The sequence below is a fragment of the Sycon ciliatum genome, chromosome 4, assembly GCF_964019385.1.
Source record: "Sycon ciliatum chromosome 4, ocSycCili1.1, whole genome shotgun sequence".
Taxonomy (NCBI): domain Eukaryota; kingdom Metazoa; phylum Porifera; class Calcarea; order Leucosolenida; family Sycettidae; genus Sycon; species Sycon ciliatum.
Genome location: NC_088646.1, coordinates 30,375,997 through 30,400,544, shown reverse-complemented (window position 1 = coordinate 30,400,544; position 24,548 = coordinate 30,375,997). Strand labels below are relative to the sequence as shown.

Genomic DNA, 24,548 nt, shown 5'->3' with positions numbered 1-24,548 from the left:
CAGAATAACGGTGACGATGTTCACCCACCCACCATGAACAAGCGTGTACTTCACTGCCAGCACTAGTACTCGTACTAACAAGTCCACCCTGAGACAACTGCTGGCGTCCTGGCAACCACATGCAACATCACGCATAACGTCAACTGCTGTCGAGATTCTTTGAAAAAATCATTGTGGGGGGGGGGGGGAGCATGATATTTGGAGTAATGATGCACGAGGGTGCAACGGGCATAGGTATAGTGATACAAAATGTGCACCTGCTCATCCAAAGTGAGCGAAGGAACAAGCAGAAAGAAGAGTTCATTTGATCAGCAGAAGAAGTGTACACGAAATAGGGAATAAATAATATATGGATGGATTGACCTGCATTCCAGTATCAAGACTAGACCCACGGTCAATTTTGCATCTGTTGCTCATGCCGTTGCTTGATACGAGGATAATTGAACAGTTCCACTTCATCACCATCAACGATGAATTTCCCTCTCAGATCTCCTACTTCTACACTATATTTTCCTCTGTGAATACTTTGTACTCCCTCACGATCTGTCAAGGACAATGTCTGAGGAGAAACTGTCAAATGCACAGTTGCTGATTCTCCAGCCTGCAGATACACACGACCAAAGTCAAACAGTTCACGAATTGGTGCATCCGATTGATTGCTCGACTTCAGGAATCCCAACACACTGTCCGCTCCAGCTACATCTCCTGTATTCTTCACAACAACTGTGTACATCAGTGGTGTATCTCCTACTGATGCTGCTGTTGACGTATCAACATGGATGACTGACTCGCCAATGCTGCCACTCTCCCAACTGTAGCTAAATGTTGTGTAGGACAAACCAAATCCAAACTCCCAAAGTGCATCTCCAGTATAATGTAGATAGGTACAGCCACCATTGCCTCGCAGGTTCATATCAAAATAGCTTCTATCAGTGTAGCTAGCTGGGTACACAGTGGTTGGTAGGCGTCCTGACGGGTTCACTTTGCCAAAGAGAACATCAGCAACAGCATCTCCACCAAGTTCTCCGGGATAGAAGGCTTCCAGGATTGCCGGAACATTCTCTTTGATGGAGTCAATGGCTAATGGTCCTCCATTGATCAACACGACAACAGTGTTCGGCTGTACTTTGAGAACAGTGTCAACTAATTCTTGCTGAGCACCGGGGAGAAGTAGATCCACGCGATCATGTCCTTCGGACTCTTGTGATTCGGTCAGGCCAACACACACCACGGCCACATCACTGCTCTTGGCAGCTGCAGACACATCGTTAAACTTGGAGGTGTCGTTAGATGATGTGCGTGTGAGTCCCGGAACAAAGTTGATCTTGATGGATTGACTAGCTAGCGTAGTGACTCCAGCTAGGATGGAGTGTGCCTCTACCAGAGTGTTCTGGCCATGGTAGTTACTCAGCAGATCTTGTGTAGCATTTGCCTGCGGACCAATCAGTGCAATGGACTTGATCTAAGCAGCAGAAATGTGCAGAGAAAACAATTGACCGTGATAAGGACCCCGGTACAGCCATATCGGGCACATACATGATTGTGCCCACAGAAAAGGCCACGTGTTGCAATATCGGTCAGGAAGTTTAAGGCACCTAGACAGTTACCGCGACACTCCTATTGGAGTCACAAGGGAGAAATACTACCAGTCATGTGATATGGCTCATGCAATTACATTACACAATGTATTACTCATGCAATTGCAATACACAATGTGTTCGCAGTTAACTCACCTTGTTCATGGACAGAGGCAGCAGGTTTTTGTCATTCTTCAGCAAGACGACCATCTGATGAGCTGCCTCCAAGGCAATTTGGCGATGATCATGTGTATCAACATCACTTGGACCGAGCCTCTGAGCCACAGTGAGTGCAGGTCAGATAGCATACACACACATACACACACAAACACATACGCATACACATGCACACACACGCACACACATGCTAGAAAACTAAAAAAATTGCCCCTGCGGCTTAGGGTGTGTTTGGTTGGTACGATCCAGAACAGGGTCGAACAGCTGGTGCACATGGGGCAGCCTCGTGCCAACCAAACGGTACTCCAGAAACAGAGCACATTTTTTGTGAAAAGTGAGCCAAACTTGGTGCATTCTTCAAAATGTGTACATGTCACCATCCCCACTTTGTACAGTACGACGAGTTCAACCCAAAACGGTATGCACGTGATCATTAGAGACTAAAATCGATGTTTCCGCCAGGTTCCACTGTAAACAAGTGAAACTGCTCGGTCTGCTCCGGCCTGGAGGCCGGAGCAAGAAGAACATGATGTTCTGGCCGACCCAGAACAGGTGCAGTCCCAACCAAACGCGCTGTTCTGGTGAATCCTGTTCTAGGTTGTACCAACCAAACGCGCCCTTAGACTCCGAGTGCTGGATATGAATCAACCAGCGCTTCAGTGTTCCATGCCTCACGTATGGTGTCATTCTGCTACACTTCACATACTGCAAGACATCATTGCACCAGCAAGCAGCCTCTACGTCTTGTCAGTTCAGAGTGAAGGACAAACAAGGAGACTTTTGCTAGAACTTGGGTCGTGCTTCGTAACTTTTTAATCATTTGTAATGTCTTGTACGTTCTGGCAACCATTTAAAAGTTACATGCCGAAAGCTTCAAAGTCTGGCATGCGGCTTATACTCTGAATGTCAACAAAATTACGAATGCTGCTTAGACCCCGGTGCAAACACCCCGGCAAATACATGTACGGTATGTGTGAGCTGCAGAATTTGGTTTTGTGTGGCGGTTGGACGTTTCAAATGCTTTAAAAAAAGAACATCCAGATACCTCACAACCAGCATGCTTTACCTTATAGGGTTGGTCCTCCGCTGGGTCCATGTAACCAAGGCGAAACATGTACTCCATCACACGGTGAACAGACACGTCAAGCTGTGCCTCCGTTGCATAGCCATCATTCACTGCATCTGCCAGAAACTTCTGGTACGCTGCGCCACAGTTTGTGTCCGTGCCTCCGTTGAGGCCGGCAGCCGCAGCTGTTTCAGAGGAGTTTGTGTATTTGTGATTAGCGTAGATATTGCCAATGGCGCCACAGTCACTGACAAAAAATCCATCAAATCCCCACTCTTCACGGACAATCTCATTCTGGAAGAGAGAATTGGCGCAGCTTGGTATCCCGTTCACGGCATTGTAAGAACACATGATGGACTTGGCATGAGCACGCTCGACACAAGAGCGGAACGGTACCCAGTAGTACTCCACTAAGTCTTGCTCACTGACGATAGCATTGAATGCGTGACGTGTCACGCCTCCCCAATTTTCTAGATCGTAGGCACTGAAGTGTTTACAGGAGGAGATGAGTTTGAGATAGCGAGGGTCTTCACCTTCTTGCAAAGCACGTGAATAGTGTGCAACATACTCTGCAGATAAGTATGGATCCTCTCCTGGAACTTCTTGTCCTCTTCCCCAGCGGGGATCCCGGAACAAGTTGATATCGGGAGCCCACATGGACAGACCTATCTTTCCCTGGTTATGCAATGCTCTGCCCTCTGTTGCGATTGTCTCACCAACCTTTGTCCATAGTGTACGATTGAATGTTGCTGCCAGTCCCAGAGCATGTGGGAATGAGGTTGGACAGCCAGTAGACCCTGGGGCAGCATCTCCACATTGACAGTTCACTCCATGAAGGCTTTCACCATATAGAAACGCCGGTACTCCCAGGCGAGGGACACCTCCGTTTGTGTGACCTTTTGCCACTAAGAACTGGGCCTTTTCATCAACTGTGAGTCGAGGTGCCAGGTCGTTGATTCTATCTACAACGGACGCGGCCGAATTGCAGTACGCATATGAACTGAATGGCGCTAGGGAGCAGTTTGCAGTGGAGCCAGCATCCAGGCACAATGCTGGAGTAGAAGACAGGCGTATCTGTCCCGACTCTATATCGTACGTCCACTGCTGCATCTGGTCTTGTGCTTGCCTGCATGTATCCATGACCACACTGGCTCCGGCCAGATACTGCTGCGCAGTAACACAGTGACCATTCATGAGACTCACAATTCGAGACGTGTTTTTATCGTACTTGAACTGCTGATTGTACGCACGAGAAAAAGGATTAGGCCTGTAGAGTTGCAGCGCAGCTCCACTCGTATTCAGCCAATGGTCGATGTCGAGAACCAAGGATTTATTGCTGGCACGGGCAATGCGCTGGTTGGGGTACGGCTCCGAAATAACCACCCACGCATCATCGGCTAGATGTAAGGAGCACTCCCACAGCTGTACACGAAGCCCGACGAGGGCTGCAGCAGGGCGGTCTGCAAAGAAACTAACCGCTAAGACGGCTACTAGCACGCCCAGACGAACACTTCGCGCATAGGTTGCCATGGCTGAATCAACAAATCCTGACCCCGATTCTGAAACGACCCGGCCGGGCCAATTTTTGGCCAAAGACGACTGCACAGAAAGAAAACAGTCCAGCTGCAGTGTAGATCTACTGACTGCAGTACATGGACCAGTGCAGTAATACTAGTACAATCATATACAGAAGCCTTGCTTGGTAGTTTAACATGTTTTTCGATTTTGGCCAACCGGTTTATGGTTGTAGTCAGGAGCACTACGCGTCCTCGCCTTGTAACATGCTGTCAAAATCGAAAAACATAGTACAATCATGTAGAGATCTACATAATCATTACAATAATTATGCTGCCGCAATCATGAATGGTTATCAAGACTTGCAAGCAGGGAGTCAGAAAAGAAATAAAGGAAAGTCTCCCTGCTTGCAGTTGGGCGGTGAGTAGGCCATAGCCTCGGTGACCCTAGGCCCTGCAACTAGGCAGTCGTAAGTATGGGAAAACACCAGAGTATTTCCCTCTCAGTAGATCTACAGTCATGTACGTCTCACTCTTTACCCTTCACTAGGCTTCAGACGTTATCTCGATTCAGACGGTTGCAGATATCCGGGCCAACTCTTTGAGGATGTTTTATACTTTGAAGTAAATTTATACCGCTCCACGTCCACAACGGCACAAAAGTCCCCAATGCTGAGCCTTTCAGCTTCTAAACGATTTTCTGTTTGCCTAGGGCAGGACAGTCAGTAGATGGCCCGAATACAAATCCAATTATCCTCTACACTACGCCTACATAGGGCCTTAGAACTTTGTACAGCAATGTCGTGAATACTAACTGCCACCGTCATGGGACCATAACGTAATCCCAGCAGAAAACCAGACATGGCATGCATGCAGAGCACAGGTTCCCGGGAAACGACTTCAGAGAACCCCAAAGGCAAAGGAAACTCGGGCATCATGAACAGAAACTAACTACTTGTCAAACTATGTTTGTGTAGATCTACATGTACATGTACGTACAGTCGACCCTTGAGTCAAAAAATGAAAGTAACACGGTCACCGCGTTTCCATTAGGCAGTATATATCATGCAAAACCCAAAAGCCCATCCGGCCGTGGGTCGCAGGAACCGCACGAGTCTTGGCACTGGTTGCGAGCCGTGAATCGGATTTCTTTGGCCACAACTGTACACTGCCTGCACTGCAGTCTGTCTACAGAAGAAGTAAAAACAATGAATGTACCAGGTGGGAACAATGCAAAACCGTGCAGTAAATACCTGAACGGCAGGATAGGTCAAATACCAAAGAACATCATTGGTCGCCTGGCATACTCTGTATTGTAACACGATAGACAGCAGGACATAACGACCAATGTAAAAATAAGCTGTGAATGTATGACATTGTCATGACAATAAGATCACAACTTTGTACTGATGAGGCCGGGCCTAGCGCCTCATGGCTTGCTATCTACAGCAGGTAAGATCACAACTTCAAAACTTCCTACTTGTAAGTTGGTTGTGCTTCTCAACACAAATCAATTGTATAGCAGGTGGTAACGACTTTACGTGAACATTTCACCTCAGTGACAAACTGACTTCGAGGTACACTGTACTTCTAGAACATGCATTGTACGCCATTATGCCAATAAATAGTTTTGCGAATGAAAGAAGAATGTGCAATGGACGAATATATTATGTTGTCAAAATGACAACTTCTATTGGTTCAGCTTTGTAACGTGCCGTTCCTTGACGAGAGGATAGCTGAACAGCTCCACATCCCCACCATCAACGATGAATTTTCCTCTCAGATCTCCTACTTCCACACGGTATTCCCCTCTGCGAATACTCTGTACTCCCTCGCGATCTGTCAAGGACAATGTCTGAGGAGAAACTGTCAAATGCACAGTTGCTGATTCTCCAGCTTGCAGATACACACGACCAAAGTCAAACAGTTCACGAATCGGTGCATCCGATTGATTGCTCGACTTCAGGAATCCCAACACACTGTCCGCTCCAGCTACATCTCCTGTATTCTTCACAACAACTGTGTACATCAGTGGTGTATCTCCTACTGATGCTGCTGTTGACGTATCCACATGGATAACCGACTCGCCAATGCTGCCACTCTCCCAACTGTAGCTAAATGTTGTGTAGGACAAACCAAATCCAAACTCCCAAAGTGCATCTCCAGTATAATGTAGATAGGTACAGCCACCATTGCCTCGCAGGTTCATATCAAAATAGCTTCTATCAGTGTAGCTAGCTGGGTACACAGTGGTTGGTAGGCGTCCTGACGGGTTCACTTTGCCAAAGAGAACATCAGCAACAGCATCTCCACCAAGTTCTCCGGGATAGAAAGCTTCCAGGATTGCCGGAACATTCTCTTTGATGGAGTCAATGGCTAATGGTCCTCCATTGATCAACACCACAACAGTGTTTGGCTGTACTTTGAGAACTGCATCAACTAATTCTTGCTGAGCACCGGGGAGAAGCAGATCTTTTCGATCGCGTCCTTCAGACTCTTGTCTTGTTGTCATGCCAATGCACACCACGGCAACATCGCTTCCCTTGGCAGCAGCGGTCACATCGTTAAACTTGGAGGTGTCGTCAGATGATGTACTTTCGAGTCCCGGAACAAAGTTGATCTTGATGGATTGACCAGCTAGCGTAGTGACTCCAGCTAGGATGGAGTGTGCCTCTACCAGAGTGTTCTGGCCATGGTAGTTACTCAGCAGATCTTGTGTAGCGTTTGCCTGCGGACCAATCAGTGCAATGGACTTGACCTGGACAACAGACAAAGGGCGCACGTTTTGAAAGAAACCCGGTATTGCTTTGAAAAGTATCAAACCAATATTTTGCAGCGTTACAACGTATGTTTCTATAATTGGTGAAACCATTCTTTTTGACCTTTGTGGTTACGCTCCGCCCCTGTGGTGTTGAGCACTGTTGAAACCTGGGTATACCCACTTATGTGAAACCAATATTTTGTGTAGCAATCCAAGCCAGGCTTTACTACAATGCATAGAAAAATTATCCTGTACAGGAGCTGCATATTTCTGCTGATGAATGTGAGAGTACTGTAATAAGTTATTGCAGCTGCAGAGTACACCGCTATGTTGGTGAGACCTCGATGCAGACTCTTTGGACTGACAAAGTTCCCCAGCCCATCGTATAGAAGAATAATGCCTGGATTTTCGTATGCTGGTATTCTAGATGATAGCATATATTTACCTTGGCAAGGGATAGAGGCAATGTATTCTTGACATTCTTCAGTAAGACGATCAATTGCTGTGCAGCTTCCAGTGCCACTTGCCGATGATCATATGTATCAACATCGGCAGGACCAAGGCTCTGGAATAAGGGCACATTTATTCAGAAAAGCACAGAAAGGTAGACTTGTTGGCGGATAGCTAAAGTTATAAATACAGCCCTGCACGCAGTACGAACAACAGTTCACTGCGGCTGGCATTCAGGAGACAGGCACAGTTGGCGCCCACGAAAATTCGGCTAACGCCATACAGAGACATGGTACGAGGATACGGCGGTGCCACATGGTAGAATCATGCGGCACAGTCTTACCAGTGTTTCGCTGTAGATCTACCAGCACTGTGGCACTGACTATGCAGATAGGTACATGATAGGCATGTGCAGTGGCAGCGCATGTGTTAGAATACCATGTACATGTACGAGCATTGGCTAGATACTTTGGCGACAACTGTACAGTGAAACCTGTCTAAGACGACCACCGCTCAAGGGACCTTCAAAATGCGGTCTCTGTTACCAGGTGGTCTCCTTATCCAGGGTCATTTGACTGGAAATAGCATCCCTTGATCCTGGTTTCAGTGGTCTTCTTGGACAGGTGGTTGCCTTATCCGAGTGGTCGCCTTGACAGGTCTTACTGTACTTGCTTCACATCTACAGTGATGAAACATCACCTCAGGCTGGCATGGTTTTTGTTTTTATTTCAAAGCTTCAGCCAAACTTAAAGGGGAAGTTAAGGCAAAAATAAAAATTTCACCAGTTGTAGTCTTCGGGGTGCTGAGTCGAATGGTCTTGGTCCGAGAAAGCTGAGATGCTCCCTTCCTACTTGAATCCCAATCGAACTCGCGCACTTCCACTGAAACTGGGTGACTGCGCCCTACTAGATGGGGATGTGTATGCAAAATGTCACTAAAAGCGCCATTCGTTCTTATAAAAGCACGGATGACCGCGATTGGCCCATATGTTGTAGTCTTTTGGACGCTGAGTCGACTGGTTTTGGTCCGAAAAGGCTGCGTTGCAGCGTTCCTCCTTTATTCCCAATCGAACATGGTTGAACAAGCGGTCACGTGCTCCTGCGTACACCAGTCACCTGGTCACCGTGCCTGCAGGGTACAACTTACTAGCCTGTTTGACCTTTTTTGGGTGCAGTCCTGTCACTCGAGTTGAACTCAAGTTGAACCTTGGTGTGAAAGTTGTGGCCTCCTGGCGTGGTGACCAGGTGATTTGGGCACTAGGCCAAGACAGATTCTGCTCCGGTCGCCTCGATATTTTGCGGCAAAATGTTGCTGCGAAATCTTCGATATTTTGCCGAGCCTGGCACAACAAACTCGATATTTTGCTCCATTTTGCTCCGGAAAAACGTGTACAATCCCGTACAACGTTTCACAAAAATCGCAGGGTCGGTTTCTCAACACGGGTTTCAACGGACGTGTCCCTGAGTTCTTCCAAATTCAAGTCGATCCACAGTGAATCCCAGAGATGTTTCGTTGACATGATCTCGTCCTGGGCAGTGTATCCTGCTGAACGGGTAAGAAACAAGGAAATCCAAGTATCAGGCATCGATTTTACCCAACATGTCGATATTTTGCTCCGATTTTGCCGGTAATTTCCGCTCTTTCAATTCTTCGATATTTTGCCGAAAGAATTGCAGGCAGGATCTGTCTGGGCCTATTGGGCACCCAGGAGCACGTGACCGCTTGTTCAACCATGTTCGATTGGGAATAAAGGAGGAACGCTGCATCGCAGCCTTTTCGGACCAAAGCCAGTCGACTCAGCGTCCAAAAGACTACAACATATGGGCCAATCGCGGTCATCCGTGCTTTTATAAGAACGAAATGGCGCTTTTAGTGACATTTTGCATACAAATCGCCATCAGGGCGCAGTCACCCAGTTTCAGTGGAAGTGCGCGAGTTCGATTGGGATTCAAATAGGAAGGGAGCGTCTCAGCTTTCTCGGACCAAGACCATTCGACTCAGCACCCCGAAGACTACAACTGGTGAAATTTATATTTTTGCCTTTTAACTTCCCCTTCAATGCTCTTTATACTTCGAAGTAGCATCTATTGAGGAACATGAAGTTTGGTGTTTTTCAGGGCTTAGTTAGGTTCAAAGGTTCAGTATTTCTCTGTGTTTCCTTGTACTTTTTCTTGGACTTTGATCAAAAGATGTTAGCCTAGCAATTCCAGTCGGACATGGTCTTGAATTTTGATGAGCAATTCAAGCCATGATATTCTTATGATAAACCGTCTTAGACGCATCTCGATGCCACAATAGGTGAAGAGTTAAATTTGACGCCATTAAATAAGACACAAAAACTCTCTTTTCAAGACAATACATGTAGTTGTCGACCTGGCCATTTTGCTTACCAGATATGGCTGGTTCTCGGCTGGGTCCATGTAACCAAGGCGAAACATGTACTCCATCACACGGCGAACAGACACGTCAAGCTGTGCCTCCGTTGCAAAGCCATCATTCACCGCATCTGCCAGAGAATTCTGGTATGTCTTTCCACAGTTTGTGTCCGTACCCCCATTGAGGCCGGCAGCGGCAGCTGTTTCAGAGGAGTTTGTGTAATTGTGATTAGCGTAGATATTGCCAATGGCGCCACAGTCACTGACAAAAAATCCATCAAATCCCCACTCTTCACGGACAATCTCATTCTGGAAGAGGGAATTGGCACAGCTTGGTATCCCGTTCACGGCATTGTAAGAACACATGATTGACTTGGCATGAGCACGCTCGACACAAGAGCGGAACGGTACCCAGTAGTACTCCACTAAGTCTTGCTCACTGACGATAGCATTGAATGCGTGACGTGTAACACCTCCCCAATTTTCTAGATCGTAGGCACTGAAGTGTTTACAGGATGAGATGAGTTTGAGATAGCGAGGGTCTTCGCCTTCTTGCAAAGCACGTGAATAGTGTGCAACATACTCTGCAGATAAGTATGGATCCTCTCCTGGAACTTCTTGTCCTCTTCCCCAGCGAGGATCCCGGAACAAGTTGATATCGGGAGCCCACATGGACAGACCTATCTTTCCCTGGTTATGCAATGCTCTGCCCTCTGTTGCGATTGTCTCACCAACCATTGTCCAAAGTGTACGATTGAACGTTGCTGCCAGTCCCAGAGCATGTGGGAATGAGGTTGGACAGCCAGTAGAACCCTGGGCAGCATCTCCACATTGGCAGTTCACTCCATGAAGGCTTTCACCATATAGAAACGGCGGTACTCCCAGGCGAGGGACGCCTCCGTTTGTGTGAGGCGTTGCCGCCAGAAACTGAGCTTTCTCCGCCACTGTTAGTCGTGGTAATAGGTCATCAATCCTAGTGACCATGGAGGCTGCCGAGTTACAGTACGCATATGTGCTGAATGGTTCCACAGAGCAGTTGGCCGTCGAACCAGCATCCAGGCATAAAGACGGATTACCAGAATGAACAAGACGGAATTGCTTCGTTTCCGCATCGTAGGTCCAGCGTTGCAACTCGTCCTGCGCTTGGCTGCAGTTCTCCATCACCACACCAGCACCTGGTACGAACTGCTGCGCCGTAACGCAGTGCCCATTCATCATACTTAGGATGTAGGAATTGGTTTTATCGTAGGAGAACTGCTGGTTGTAGGCTCCGGCGAAGCTGTTAGGATGGAAGAGTTGCACCACCGCTCCGCTAGTGTTCAGGTAATGATCGATGTCCAGTATCAACGAGTTGTTGCTCGCGCGTGCAATGTGATGGTTGGGATACGGTTCGGAAACGATCACCCAAGCGTTGTTGCTGTGTGGCGGAGAACAATCCCATAGCTGAAGGGCCTGACCCGCCAGAGTCGATGTGGCCTGTCTTACGAAAAGACTGACGAGCAAAACCACCAAGGCGAGACGAAAGCCCCGCACAGAGACGGCCATGGCGGTCGCAGCTTAGGATGAGTCTGGTCAAAATACCGTTCTTCTTTCTAATCCCTGGTTTGTAAAGCGGTTGGTCTCCTACTTGTCCTAGCATAGTCTTCACAAATAATTCAGGACGTTTCTTCGCGCTTGCCCAGTTTTACCCCATACTCACCCCCATAGATCTACTGCTACTCGAGACTTCGACACCAGTGGGCCGGTCACGAGGTGCAGACCTAAGCTGCACATGATCTCCTCCGATGTCAGCTGTCATCAGGCCATGCTACAACTAACTTACAAGTAAATCTACAACCCGTCCTTTTAGTTGTAGGCCGGGTCATTTGGGGCACGGAGGCGTCGGCAGCCGTCTGAACAACAACAGTTACATGACGATCGAGTCATGCATGACAACTGCGGTAGATCTACAGTGTGCAGTGTAGTCTAGACCTTTTGAAGGTCATCTATGTAGTCTACCAGGTGTACCCTTCGCCGTCGCTGTGCGTTTCTTCTTCTTTTTTTTTTTTTAAATTTCGGCCAGTCGGCTTCTATCATTTCGTCTTGGGGGTTAGACAAAGGGAAGTAGCCATGTCGGGGCGTGAGCCCGCCTTTCGGCACCGGGAGTTGCAGCTCGCTCGGCTTGACTCTACTGAGTGCAGAGGACCCACACCTTGATCTGGTGAGCTGCGTCGTGGGGATTTTGCAGTCAGATGTGCGACTGCGGGGCTCGAACCCGCGACCTCTGGGGTCGCAGGCAAGTGCAGTACCCAATGTACTACCGGGGCCCCCGTTTCTTCTTCTTCCGAAGACGACAAGCAGACGTTGAAAAAGTGTGGTGATTTTCAACGTCTGCTTGTTTCTTCTTCCGAAGACGACAAGCAGACGTTGAAAATCACCTCTTGTCGACGGTCGGAATCGCACCAACATGGCCTACCAGAGTCCGCAGCGAGCATACACTACCATCATCCAATGTCTGCTGGGTCTCACTCTCAGTCTATCATTTCAGACCGCCTGGTCCGCGTCGGACCCAGGTGTTTTCATTCAACTGTGGTACTGTAACGAGAGCGCTGCCGCGAATCATGCGTGGAAATTCGGAACGGATGCCTACCCCAACCGTCGCATCGCGCGCGCAGACAACTCGTCGCTTGTGGTGACCATAGAGAAGGCTCAGAACAAGAGTGGCACGATCCTGCAACTGTCGCTTGCCTCGCCAGTCGGACATGCCTATGCTCAACAATTCCAGTATGATCCGGGCTATAATCACGTTGTGAGTTTGATGAACAAATTCTGCATCACTGCCAGGTACAATACGCCAGGGTCCGCTCTGGTTATTGACAAGTGCAACACGAGCAAACCTGGCGATCCGCGCCAGCAGTGGAAATACGATACAGCGGCTGGGCAAATACGGCTATTAGCCAACTCGTCATTATGTCTAGATGCCGGCTCAACGTACAGCTGCTCAACGAAACCGTTCAGTTCCAACACGTACTGCAACCCAGCAGCATCTGTGGTTGACCGAATTGATGACTTACTCCCACGGCTGACGCTTGGCGAGAAAGCGCAGTTCTTGGTCGCAAGGGAACACACGAACGGCGGTGTTCCTCGTCTCGGAGTTCCTGCATTTCTGTACGGTGAAAGCCTTCATGGAGTGAACGCCTTCTGCGGAGATGCTGCCCAGGGTTCTACCGGCTGTGCCACTTCATTCCCACATGCGCTGGGACTGGCAGCGACATTCAATCGTACACTTTGGACAATGGTTGGTGAGACAATCGCAACAGAGGGCAGAGCATTGCATAACCAGGGAAAGATAGGTCTGTCCATGTGGGCTCCCGATATCAACTTGTTCCGGGATCCCCGCTGGGGAAGAGGACAAGAAGTTCCAGGAGAGGATCCATACTTATCTGCAGAGTATGTTGCACACTATTCACGTGCTTTGCAAGAAGGCGAAGACCCTCGCTATCTCAAACTCATCTCATCCTGTAAACACTTCAGTGCCTACGATCTTGAGCACTGGGGCAACGTGACACGCAATGAATACAATGCAATTGTCGGCGAGCAAGACTTAGTGGAGTACTACTGGGTACCGTTCCGCTCTTGTGTCGAGCGTGCTCATGCCAAGTCCATTATGTGCTCTTACAATGCCGTGAACGGGGTACCAAGCTGCGCCAATTCTCTCTTCCAGAATGAGATTGTCCGTGAAGAGTGGGGATTCGATGGGTTCTTTGTCAGTGACTGTGGTGCCATCAGCAACATTGGTGGCACACACCATTACACGAACTCCTCCGGAGCTACCGTGAAGGCCGCCATTGAAGGTGGAACCGACACAAACTGCGGGATGACGTACATGAACTTCCTTGCCATGGCCGTTGATGATGGCTTTGTTACGGAGGCACAGCTGGACGTCTCTGTACGTCGCGTGATGGAATACATGTTCCGTCTAGGCTACATGGACCCAGCCGAGGACCAACCATATACGGTAGGTCTATTCGTGTCTAAATGTAAATGTATGGCCGTGTGCATGTGGCAAACACAAGCCTTATTTGAGGATATAATTATAGTTATACAGAGTAGTGCGTGTGCCCGGCCAGGCCAATTTTCCCGCTGATTGCATTCACGGACGGTTAACCCTCACACCTGCGTGGCAGTTGAACGCAAGATGCTGGCCCGGCAATCCACGCGTACAAAATAATTCTAATTCAAAGTTTTCCGAAGCGAGCTTGAAGGTTGTGACTGAGTGTGCGACTGTGCGTTGAAAGTCAAACCAGGTTCCATCGAGTCCACCCTCCCTACCACATGCCACTATCTACTCAGTACTGGCTTGCAAGTTGGTGTCATGTTGCTGGCTTAGTGAACGGGCTCAGCCGAAGAGTGCATGTGATCGTGAGTTTGGAGTAAATGCTGAACAGGCAAAAAGCTACTCATGAACAAATGTACTCTGAAGTAAAAGTGAACTGTTCCAGTGTAAAATAGTTCTGCCATTGATCACATGAAGGACGAGTGTATTGAGATGTATGGGTTACTTTGGTAAACTTAAACTCAAAATAAAGCCTTGAACCACCAGACATTGAACAGAGCAATCTGGACTCCGACCAACTTTGTTAGCCATAACTGACTCCTAAGATAACCTTGGTGTCGTAGTTTTGTTCTGAAGAGCTCTTCATTCATTAAACAGGTGTCAAGGATGACTGTTATTCGTTTTTCACCGTCCAGAAAATTGGGCCTGACAAGGTTGACACCCCAGTTCATCGCCAAATTGCCCTGGAAGCTGCGCAGCAAATGATTGTCCTGCTGAAAAATGACAAGAGCACACTGCCTCTCTCCGTGAACAAGGTATAGGCGGGTTTGGGGAATTCAATACTATGTATCACTGACTACTCTAACGTCATGTGGAAGCAGCCAGTGAAATTGCTGGAACTATTTTTATAGCATAGTTTGTTACAGAGGCTAGAGAAGACATGTGGCCATGCAATATCTTTTTTTTAACGCCAAGCCGAGTTACCAGGATGGGGGGGGGGGGCTGCATAATGCATGGATGACACAGCACGCATGCAACTTGAAGAGTTAGCAGATTGCTAACAAATCCCCCACCCATCCCTCCCCCTAGTGCGACCTTTGTCTCAGGACTGACGGGTGGTATCAAGGAAGAGATGCACTCAGCTTTCCTTGGCAGACAAACTTTTTCCATTAAAATTGCGCATCTCTGATTACAACAAAACGATTTAGTATTTTTCAGCCCCCATTCTGTCCCCCCCCCCCCCCCCCCCCCCCCCAGCTACACGCCTACCCAGTTGTATGAAGGTGCTCATTCTTGGTATGTTTCAGGTTTTGATTCTGTAGTTTTGGTTCTGTGCATATTTCATCCAACACTTTGCTGCAGGTGAAATCGGTAGCAGTGATTGGACCCCAGGCCAACGCCACACAGGATCTGCTAAGCAACTATCACGGAACAAATACTCTGGTTAATTCCCACTCTGTTCTAGCTGGAATAATAAACCTAGCTGGCCAGGCAGTGTCAGTAGACTATGTAGCGGGACTTGAGGATGTTGCATCCAATGATACTTCAGAGTTTGACGAGGCAGCTGGTGCTGCTAAGAAGTGTGATGTAGCCATCATTTGCATCGGAATGACAACAAAACAAGAGTCCGAAGGACATGACCGCATGGATCTTCTTCTCCCCGGTGCTCAGCAAGAATTAGTTGATGCAGTTCTCAAAGTACAGCCAAACACTGTTGTGGTGTTGATCAATGGAGGACCATTAGCCATTGACTCCATCAAAGAGAATGTTCCGGCAGTCCTGGAAGCCTTCTATCCCGGAGAACTTGGTGGAGATGCTGTCGCTGATGTTCTCTTTGGCAAAGTGAACCCGTCAGGCCGTCTACCAACCACTGTGTACCCAGCTAGCTACACTGATAGAAGCTATTTTGATATGAACCTGCGAGACAATGGTGGCTGTACCTATCTACATTATACTGGAGATGCACTTTGGGAGTTTGGATATGGTTTGTCATACACAACATTTAGCTACAGTTGGGAGAGTGGCAGCATCGGCGAGTCAGTCATCCATGTGGATACGTCAACGGCAGCATCAGTAGGAGATACACCACTGATGTACACAGTTGTTGTGAAGAATACTGGAGATGTAGCTGGAGCGGACAGTGTGTTGGGATTCCTGAAGTCGAGCAATCAATCGGACGCACCAATTCGTGAACTGTTTGACTTTGGTCGTGTGTATCTGCAGGCTGGAGAATCAGCAACTGTGCATTTGACAGTTTCTCCTCAGACATTGTCCTTGACAGATCGTGAGGGAGCACAGAGTATTCGCAGAGGAGAATACAGTGTAGAAGTAGGAGATCTGAGAGGGAAATTCATCGTTGATGGTGGGGATGTGGAGCTGTTTAGCTATCCTCGTATCAAGCAACGGCATGAGCAACAGATGCGAACATGAACCCAGACTGCGGGTATACTTGTAGTCAGGACACTGGAATGCAGGTCATTCTATCCGTTAATTTCATCTCTATTTCGTATCGACTTCTGACGATGATCAAACTAACTCTTGCGCATTGTGTTTGTCATCATGTGCGATAGAAACAATAGGGCCCCCCCCCCCCCCCCCCCCCCGCATTTATCTGTCTGGTAGAGGAAGTTGTCCTCAGCTGATTGCAAAACGGTTTGAAAAGAGCTTGATCGTGAACATTTGGGAATGACCGACATGTTTTCTGAACGTGGAATGTCCTTTTGTGAGGTCGAGGTTGAGGAGCTACATAATGTGGCTCCGCAACCTCGTCCTCGATCTCACAAAAGGACATCACCAGTGTGCTCCAGTCAAATCAGTCGGCAGGAAGTGGGAGCCCTGGCGTTTGGAGCAAACACTTTCTTTACCGCCGAAGTCGCAACATCTTCGTTCGTAGATCTACTTTGTCCCCCGCGCAGGAATGCGACTAGATGCCATAGATTGTTGGAGATGCCACTGGTGGGATGTGAATTCCCCGAAACACAGCAGGGAGTGTTTTTTTCTTGCAGGTTTGCCGAGTGGAAGGTTCGACGGGCTTCTCGTGTGCTCCAGACGCAGTCGTGAGTCAGTGAAGTGTCAAGCCATTTGGCAGGAAGCGCCAGCCCCAACGTTCTGAGCAGACACTTAGGAACTACTTGACTTTAATAGTCTTTCATCACACATCCGTGAATTATTTACATGTAATTCCCGTACCTATGCAAAAGACGTTGCTCACAGGCTACGATGTCGTCATGCTGCATTTAGTAGTAGTAGAATTTATTATTTTGATAGGGAAGGCCCTACAGACGTTGCCGTCTTGTTACAGGGAACCCTAAGTGCTCTTTACAGAGCGAAACAAAAACGGATAGATGCTCAACCTGACGACACGAGACAGGCAGAGAATTCAACCTATCAGCGCCAAGGAAAGAAATAGAGAACATGCCATATCTAGTGGTAGCAGCGGGCAAAGAAAGTGAAGAGAATGATTGCCCTCTAGTGCGCCTCTCGGTGCAAGTAGCAGCCGACTGGAGGGTGAACATTGAGGAAAGAAGAGGACTTGTAAGCTGATGAATACAGCGGAAAACAAAAATAAAAAGCCTCAAGTTGAGACGAGATTCGAGGGAGTATAACTTAGCGTGCCGCAAAACAAAGACAGTCGGGGTACGGCGAGGGAGACCAAAAACCTTTTTCATGCTGATATGACTTAAAGTAACAAGGCGAGAGTATAAAGATGGTGTAAGACAGTGAGCATACGAGTTGCTGGCGTATTCAATAGTGGATTGGATGAGGGATAAATAAAATATTCGCTTAGTTGTGTGGTCTACTGTACGGCGGCAGCGGCGGAATGCTCCTATCTTCTTATAAACAGATGTACATACGTGGTTGACTTGATCCTCAAAGGTGAGGTGTTGTCTATTGCCATAATATATCTGCAAGTGCAACCATCACAGCATACTCTTCGAACATCCATCGATTCGTATACTCAGTTACACAAAGGTAAGTGGTTCTCCCGCTGAAGACCAAGCTGCAAAGCGTGTGGCTCCAGTCAGCAAACAGTGATGTCTGCTGCTAGCCATACCCCTGCTAAACCCCAATGCCACTCCCTTCCAGCCTCGATGGTCCCGGGGCTCCCAAAGAACAACCAACTGCAACAACCTCAAACTGTTCGTCACTAATGCTGTAACAGATTCACTGTTACTACTAACACTAGGAATAGGATACACTTATCACCTGCTATTATCACGCTGCTGCTGTTAGGTGTTATGTCCATCATTGCTTGTTCATGCATATAAGAATGCATTATGGCAAGGATCATTGCTTATTCCAAGAATGACTACTGAAGTTAGTTGGACTGTTACACTGGTAGCAAGAGGATGGTTTTTCTTTTCGTCATGTTCGGGCTATGCGCAGTGGCCGCATTAGTCGCCTACGGTATATTCGAGATTCAGAAGCGTCTGAATCACCTTATCGCACTCGGTCAGTGCGATGGATCAGATCAAACGCCAAGACGTGCTCAAGCTCCCAGCGGAGAGAGGCCACGCATGCGCCATGTTAAGTCTCCGCCTGTGTTTCGTGGAGATACAAGAGAGTTCAAGGAGTGGGCCTTCGCCATCGAACTCGCCATGAAGTCCCTGCAGCTGGACAACGCGGAGGAGCGCTTGAGCTACGCGGCGAGTTTTCTGGAGGGCAACGCTCGTCTTTGGTTTATCGCCTCTCAGGAGGCAAACACGCTGTTTTCCGACTGGCCAGACCTGAAGAGCAAGCTGGGAGAAGTGTACGGCCCGGTGTATGACAGGGAACAGGCGCGCATCGACTTATTCGCTCTTCACCAAGATGAGACTCTTGACGAATACATCAACAAATTTTCGCGGCTTAGCTTACAAGTTCCCGAGCTTGATGACCACTCCAGAGCTATCTTGTTCACGCGTGGGCTGGCTCAGGGCCTAAGCGGTGAGGTACTTAGGGAGCATCCGCAACATTTGGCCCAAGCCATACGAGCTGCGGTCTCAGCAGACCAGTCGATGCAGCTAGCCCAAGCAAGCTACGCCAAGGCAGTGCGCGCACCAGGGCATCAGAGGCGCCAGCCTGGACCCTGGTCAAGCCAACCAACACCATCCGGTGGGAGAGAAACCAGGGAGCCAGAGGGTCGTTCAAGGCTGTGTTTCACCTGCAGGAAACCCGGCCATATTGCCAGATTCTGTCCAGAAGGAGGGAGGAACGCCACAAGCAAGCCTTCTTTAAACGATGGACGCCAGTAAGGAAGGGAGTGCGACTACTGGCGAACACGAGAGCACCCAGGAATAGGCCACGAATCAAAGTTCAGAACAAATTCAGCCCCTTAGCAAATGAGGAACCACGCCTCGAGGAGACCGAAATTCAAGCCTCGCCTGTCAAGCATTCGTCACCTGATACTGTTGGCCGGCCTAATGAAGTAACCGCCAGCACAGGGAGCATTTCCGCCGACAACGAACACGACCTAATGCGCGTCCAGGGCAAGATAAATGGACGTCGCGTTACCATGCTACTGGATTCTGGGTCAACCCACGACTTCATTTCAACTGACCTTGTCAAGAAGCACAACATCTCCACAACAACCGGTAGCGACGTCCTGAACGTCACACTTGCTGATGGATCGGTCCGCTCACAGCCTATTACGAAAACGGACAGCTTGAAGACCGTAGTCGGCGACTTTAGCGAGCACCAACAGTTCCTAGTATTCCCTATGACGCGGCATGACGTGATCCTCGGCAAACCATGGCTGACCCGGACGAACCCACAGATCAATTTTCGTACCAATGAAATCAAGCTGGAGGGTGGATCCATCATCTGTCAACCGAGTGAAAGTGATGGCACGGACAGATCCAACCCACCGATCGAGACGTTCCTCATCTCAGGGAAGCAGGCTAGGCATGCAATGAGAGGTGGCGCAGAAGGAATCCTAGCGTATGTGACAGCAGATCCGGACGAGCCACAGACGGTGGATAGTCCGGGTAGGGAGGATCAGAAGGATTTCAAGGACCTGCTGAAGGAGTTCGGGGACGTCTTTCCCGATGAGCTTCCAAACAAGCTGCCACCCAGAAGAGGCGCAGATCACGAGATAAAAACGGAAGAAGGAGCTAAACCGCCATCTCGTGCAGCATATCGTTTACCAAAACCAGAGATGGATGAGCTTCAAGCTCAGCTCACCGAGCTGCTCCGTAGAGGATTCATCCAGCCCAGCAAATCCCCATACGGAGCCCCTGTGTTCTTCGTAAAGAAGGCGGATGGAACACTTCGAATGGTATGCGACTGGCGTGAGCTAAACCGCATAACCATTAAGAACAAGGCATGCCTACCGAATATTGACAACCTCTTTGATACCGTCCAAGGCAGTGCGTATTTCACCAAGCTAGATCTGAGGTCCGGTTACAATCAGATTCGAATAGAAGAAACAGATATTCCGAAGACAGCAATAAATACCCCATTCGGTCACTTTCAGTTCACAGTGATGGGTTTCGGCCTAACAAATGCCCCGGCAACATTCCAAACCTTGATGAACAGTGTCCTCCAGCCATACCTGCGTAAATTCGTTGTGGTGTTTCTAGACGATATCCTCATATTCAGCAAATCATGGGAGGAGCACCTCGATCATGTCAGAACCATCTTAAACGCCCTCAGGAGGAATGAGCTATATTGCAAACCGTCTAAATGTGAATTCGGCCGGACAGACGTTCTGTTTCTTGGGCACCGGATAGACGGCCAATGCATTTCTCCAGATCCAGAGAAGATCAAGGCCGTGCATAACTGGCCTGTCCCGACGACGGTCACGCACGTAAGACAGTTTCTGGGATTCGCTAATTACTTTCGAAGGTTCATTAACCATTTCTCGGCCATCTCCAAACCCCTGGAGGAACTGACAGGGAAACATGTGCGCTTCGAGTGGAATCAGACTCGACAGGAGGCATTTGAGCGATTGAAGTCTGCTCTGCTGGATGCACCAGTGTTGCGACTAGCAAACGTCAGTCAGGATTTCCGCGTTGAGACTGACGCAAGTGACTTTGCTGTGGCAGGAGTCTTAACGCAGCAAGCAGAGGACCAGTCCTGGCATCCTGTGGCTTACGTGAGCCGAAAGCTGTCTTCTGCCGAACGGAATTACACGGCCGCCGAGCGAGAAACTTTGGCTGTAGTGTACGCCCTGCAGTGCTGGCGAGTCTACCTATTTCGCCACTTTCAACTCTACACCGACAACATGGGAGTTGTCTACCTCAGGACCAAACCAAACTTAACCAAGAGAGAGGCTCGATGGATTGAATTCCTGGCCGACTATGACTACACGGTACATCACAAGCCAGGGAAGTGTAACATAGCAGACCCGTTGTCACGTCGACCAGACTTGGAACTGAATGGAATCGAGTTCTCTCTGGATGTGAATCAAGGAATTGCGAATCAGATCTCAGCAGGGTATGATAGTGACCCAGAGCTTTCGCCAGTAATCAAGCGCTTGATGGCTTGCAGCGAAGACGCCATGCATGAGCGATACGTCTGGAACAGTGTGGACCGGCGGCTGTACCTAGTAACATCGGGCGATGCTCGCCTCTGCATTCCTCGCGGTCCGGTACGGCTGCAACTGCTCAAACAGAATCATGATTGCCTGACGGCCGGCCATCCGGGGAGAGACAGGACCTACCTGAAGCTGAGCAGATACTTCTATTGGCCAGGCATGAGAAGTACTGTGAAGGACTTCGTTAAATCTTGCGACCGGTGCCAACGCGTAAAGGGTAGCCAGACCAAGGCAGGACTGTTGCAGTCCCTTCCAGTCCCCGAACAGCCCTGGACAGACATCAGCATGGATTTCATCATGGCACAGCCACTGCCGCTGACCTGCCGAGGACATAGCGCCATTCTAACCTTTGTGGACCGTCTGACGAAGTATGTGCACCTGATCCCGACGACTGTTCATGTTGACTCTAAGGAGGCAGCCCGATTGTACGTGGATCATGTGTTTGCTGCCCATGGCTTGAGCAAAACGATAGTTTGTGATCGAGATCCGCGATTCACGTCGGCGTTCTTCAAGGAGGTTTTCAGTATTCTTGGCGTGGAGCTAAAAATGAGCACGGCCAACCACCCGCAGACCGATGGCATGACTGAGCGTGTGAACCGTGTCATTGAGGATACGCTAAGAGCTTTCGTCAACCATAGGCAAAACAATTGGGATGAACTCCTATCGCTATGTGAGTTTGCGATCAACAATGCCGATCAAGCGTCAACAGGTAACACGCCATTTTTCCTCAACCATGGATGCCATCCAGTTACTCCCTCGAGCTTATTGACGAAGCAGAAAGCTGGAGCTGGCATGGACACGAATGGTCCGCTGTCATGGCTGGATGGCCGCGTAGAGGCACTACGTGAGGCACAGGATGCCATCGTGGCGGCGCAGGCCCGGCAATCATTGTATGCGGATCGAGGACGGGTGGAGGACGCCCTGAAGGAGGGGGATGAGGTGTTGGTCTTCAGGGACTTCCTGCTGACGCCCGAGGAACGAGACAGGCCTTCACACAAATTAAGGCTCAAGTGGTATGGGCCGTTCAAGGTGCAGAAGAAAGTGGCCCCGAATGCGTACAGATTAGCTCTTCCAAGAATCATTCGGGCCCATCCAGTGTTCAATATTGCTGCCCTCAAGCTGTACCATGGCAATGAGATACCGGGCCGTACTCAGCCGGCACCTCCACCCCTAACCGATGCGGATGGCCATACGCGGTACATTGTCGAAAGGGTGTTGTCGCACAAGAAGAGAGGACGGCGCACGCAGTACCTAGTGAAATGGAAGGGCTACCGAGATGCCACCTGGGAGCCGGAGGAATACTTGATGGATGAAGCAGGAAACGCTATTATTCCGCTGAAAACCTACCTGGACCGTTTTTCATAAAATTGCTATTTAATTGGCAGCCACAGTTGTATTGCTAGTTTCTACGTGTTGCAATAGAAATGTAGCATTCTGCATGATTAGGATAGTGCTTCCCTGCCAGCCAGGCGTTATTTGCAGAGGACATGCACTGGATCTTGAGTTCATCAGTGTTGTTTTCGGCTACCATGCATTCCACATATCCATGCATGATCATTAGTTACCATAACTGTTCCTTCGAATTGGTACTGTTCTGACAGTTGAGAGGGGGGAATGGTGTAACAGATTCACTGTTACTACTAACACTAGGAATAGGATACACTTATCACCTGCTATTATCACGCTGCTGCTGTTAGGTGTTATGTCCATCATTGCTTGTTCATGCATATAAGAATGCATTATGGCAAGGATCATTGCTTATTCCAAGAATGACTACTGAAGTTAGTTGGACTGTTACAAATGCCTTCGGGCTCAAGTCTAAGTTTGGCGAGTTTCAGCACTGCCTGCAGAGTACCCAGCCGGATCTTGCCGTTGTTACAGAGACAAAGCTCACTGCCGACAAAATGAGTTAAGCCGAATGCACAATCCCGGGTTATGCAGCACCAATCCGCTGTGACCGCACAGGCCAAGGCGGTGGAATTGCAGTGTGGGTAAAGTCAGACCTGTGTTTCCGCCATTTGGACTCCATTCACTGCAAAGGCTTCGAAGCCATCTGGCTTCTTCTTGAGACGTCTTCCCATAGAAAGATCATAGTCTGCGCAGTGTACCGCTCTGGGAGCACCAGTGGCTCTCTGCAGCCTCGTGGAGTACCTGGAGGGCACCTTGGAGGACACTCGGCACCTCGGAGACTACTTGCTGATCACTGGGGATTTCAATGTGCACAGCACCGCCTGGCTCAACAGCAACAGGACTACCCCAGCAGGCAACGCATTGGAAACTTTATGTGCAGCGTACGGCCTTGACCAGCTCGTCACTGAGCCTACGCGTGGAACCGCCATCCTCGACCTTGTTCTCTCCGATCTGCCTGGAACAACCTCATCCACAGTAGGAAAGCCTCTTGGCCGATCGGATCACTCTACGATCACGGTGGACTTTTCCAGTGTGCTCCCCCAGTGTGAGGAATCGTCATCCAGGACTGTGTGGCGCTACAGGAAGGCTGACTGGCAAATGCTCAGAGCGTTTTACCGCTCCACAGACTGGCTAGCTATGACCACTGCCAGCGATGATCCTAACACCGCATGGGCTAGTATATCGTCTAGAATACATGATGGTATGCACCGGTTTATTCCTCACAAGGAATTACTTGTGACCAGGGTTTCTGATCGCAGGTGGTGGACACCGGAATGTAGTAGAGTGTAGTGCAATCGCACACAAGCATTAAGCGTGGAAGAGGTGGAGCCGCTCAAAAGCCAGTGAGACACTGAAAGCAGCTTATGTCCAGGCAGTTAGTTACCAATGCTGTGTCAACTCTGCAGCAAGCCCAACTTTCCTGGGAGGAACATCTCAAGCAGAAGCTTCGAACAGGCAACTTGCGGGACAAACAGTGGCGAAGTACCATTAAAGCCGCCGCCGGGAAGGAACGACACTCTGACATTCCTACGCTTGTTGATTCCAATCAGCGTGAACATCTCACAGCCCGCTCCAAGGCTGAGTGCTTCGGTACCTACTTCTCGCAGAAGTGCAGTCTTGGTGATGACGACTTGAGTCCCACTAACATTCCAGACAATATTCCACC

General features: G+C 49.1%; 3 protein-coding genes across 3 annotated transcripts; 1 reads left to right on the top strand and 2 right to left on the bottom strand.

The window, feature by feature from the left end:
• Positions 1 to 149: 149 nt before the first annotated feature.
• On the bottom strand, positions 150 to 4,413 carry LOC135815555 (uncharacterized). Its single transcript, XM_065328870.1, has 3 exons — positions 2,821 to 4,413; positions 1,734 to 1,853; positions 150 to 1,462 (listed from the first exon to the last, which is right to left on the bottom strand). Exons 1-3 carry the CDS (start codon positions 4,348 to 4,350, stop codon positions 395 to 397), a joined length of 2,718 nt encoding a protein of 905 aa, XP_065184942.1. The 5' UTR covers positions 4,351 to 4,413; the 3' UTR covers positions 150 to 394.
• Positions 4,414 to 5,517: 1,104 nt separating this feature from the next.
• On the bottom strand, positions 5,518 to 11,573 carry LOC135815554 (uncharacterized). Its single transcript, XM_065328869.1, has 3 exons — positions 9,936 to 11,573; positions 7,541 to 7,660; positions 5,518 to 7,092 (listed from the first exon to the last, which is right to left on the bottom strand). The coding sequence occupies exons 1-3, from the start codon at positions 11,463 to 11,465 to the stop codon at positions 6,025 to 6,027; spliced, it is 2,718 nt and encodes a 905-aa protein (XP_065184941.1). The 5' UTR covers positions 11,466 to 11,573; the 3' UTR covers positions 5,518 to 6,024.
• Positions 11,574 to 12,302: 729 nt separating this feature from the next.
• On the top strand, positions 12,303 to 16,535 carry LOC135815553 (uncharacterized). The gene is made up of 3 exons (XM_065328868.1): positions 12,303 to 13,917; positions 14,652 to 14,771; positions 15,319 to 16,535. The coding sequence occupies exons 1-3, from the start codon at positions 12,367 to 12,369 to the stop codon at positions 16,384 to 16,386; spliced, it is 2,739 nt and encodes a 912-aa protein (XP_065184940.1). The 5' UTR covers positions 12,303 to 12,366; the 3' UTR covers positions 16,387 to 16,535.
• Positions 16,536 to 24,548: the final 8,013 nt, after the last annotated feature.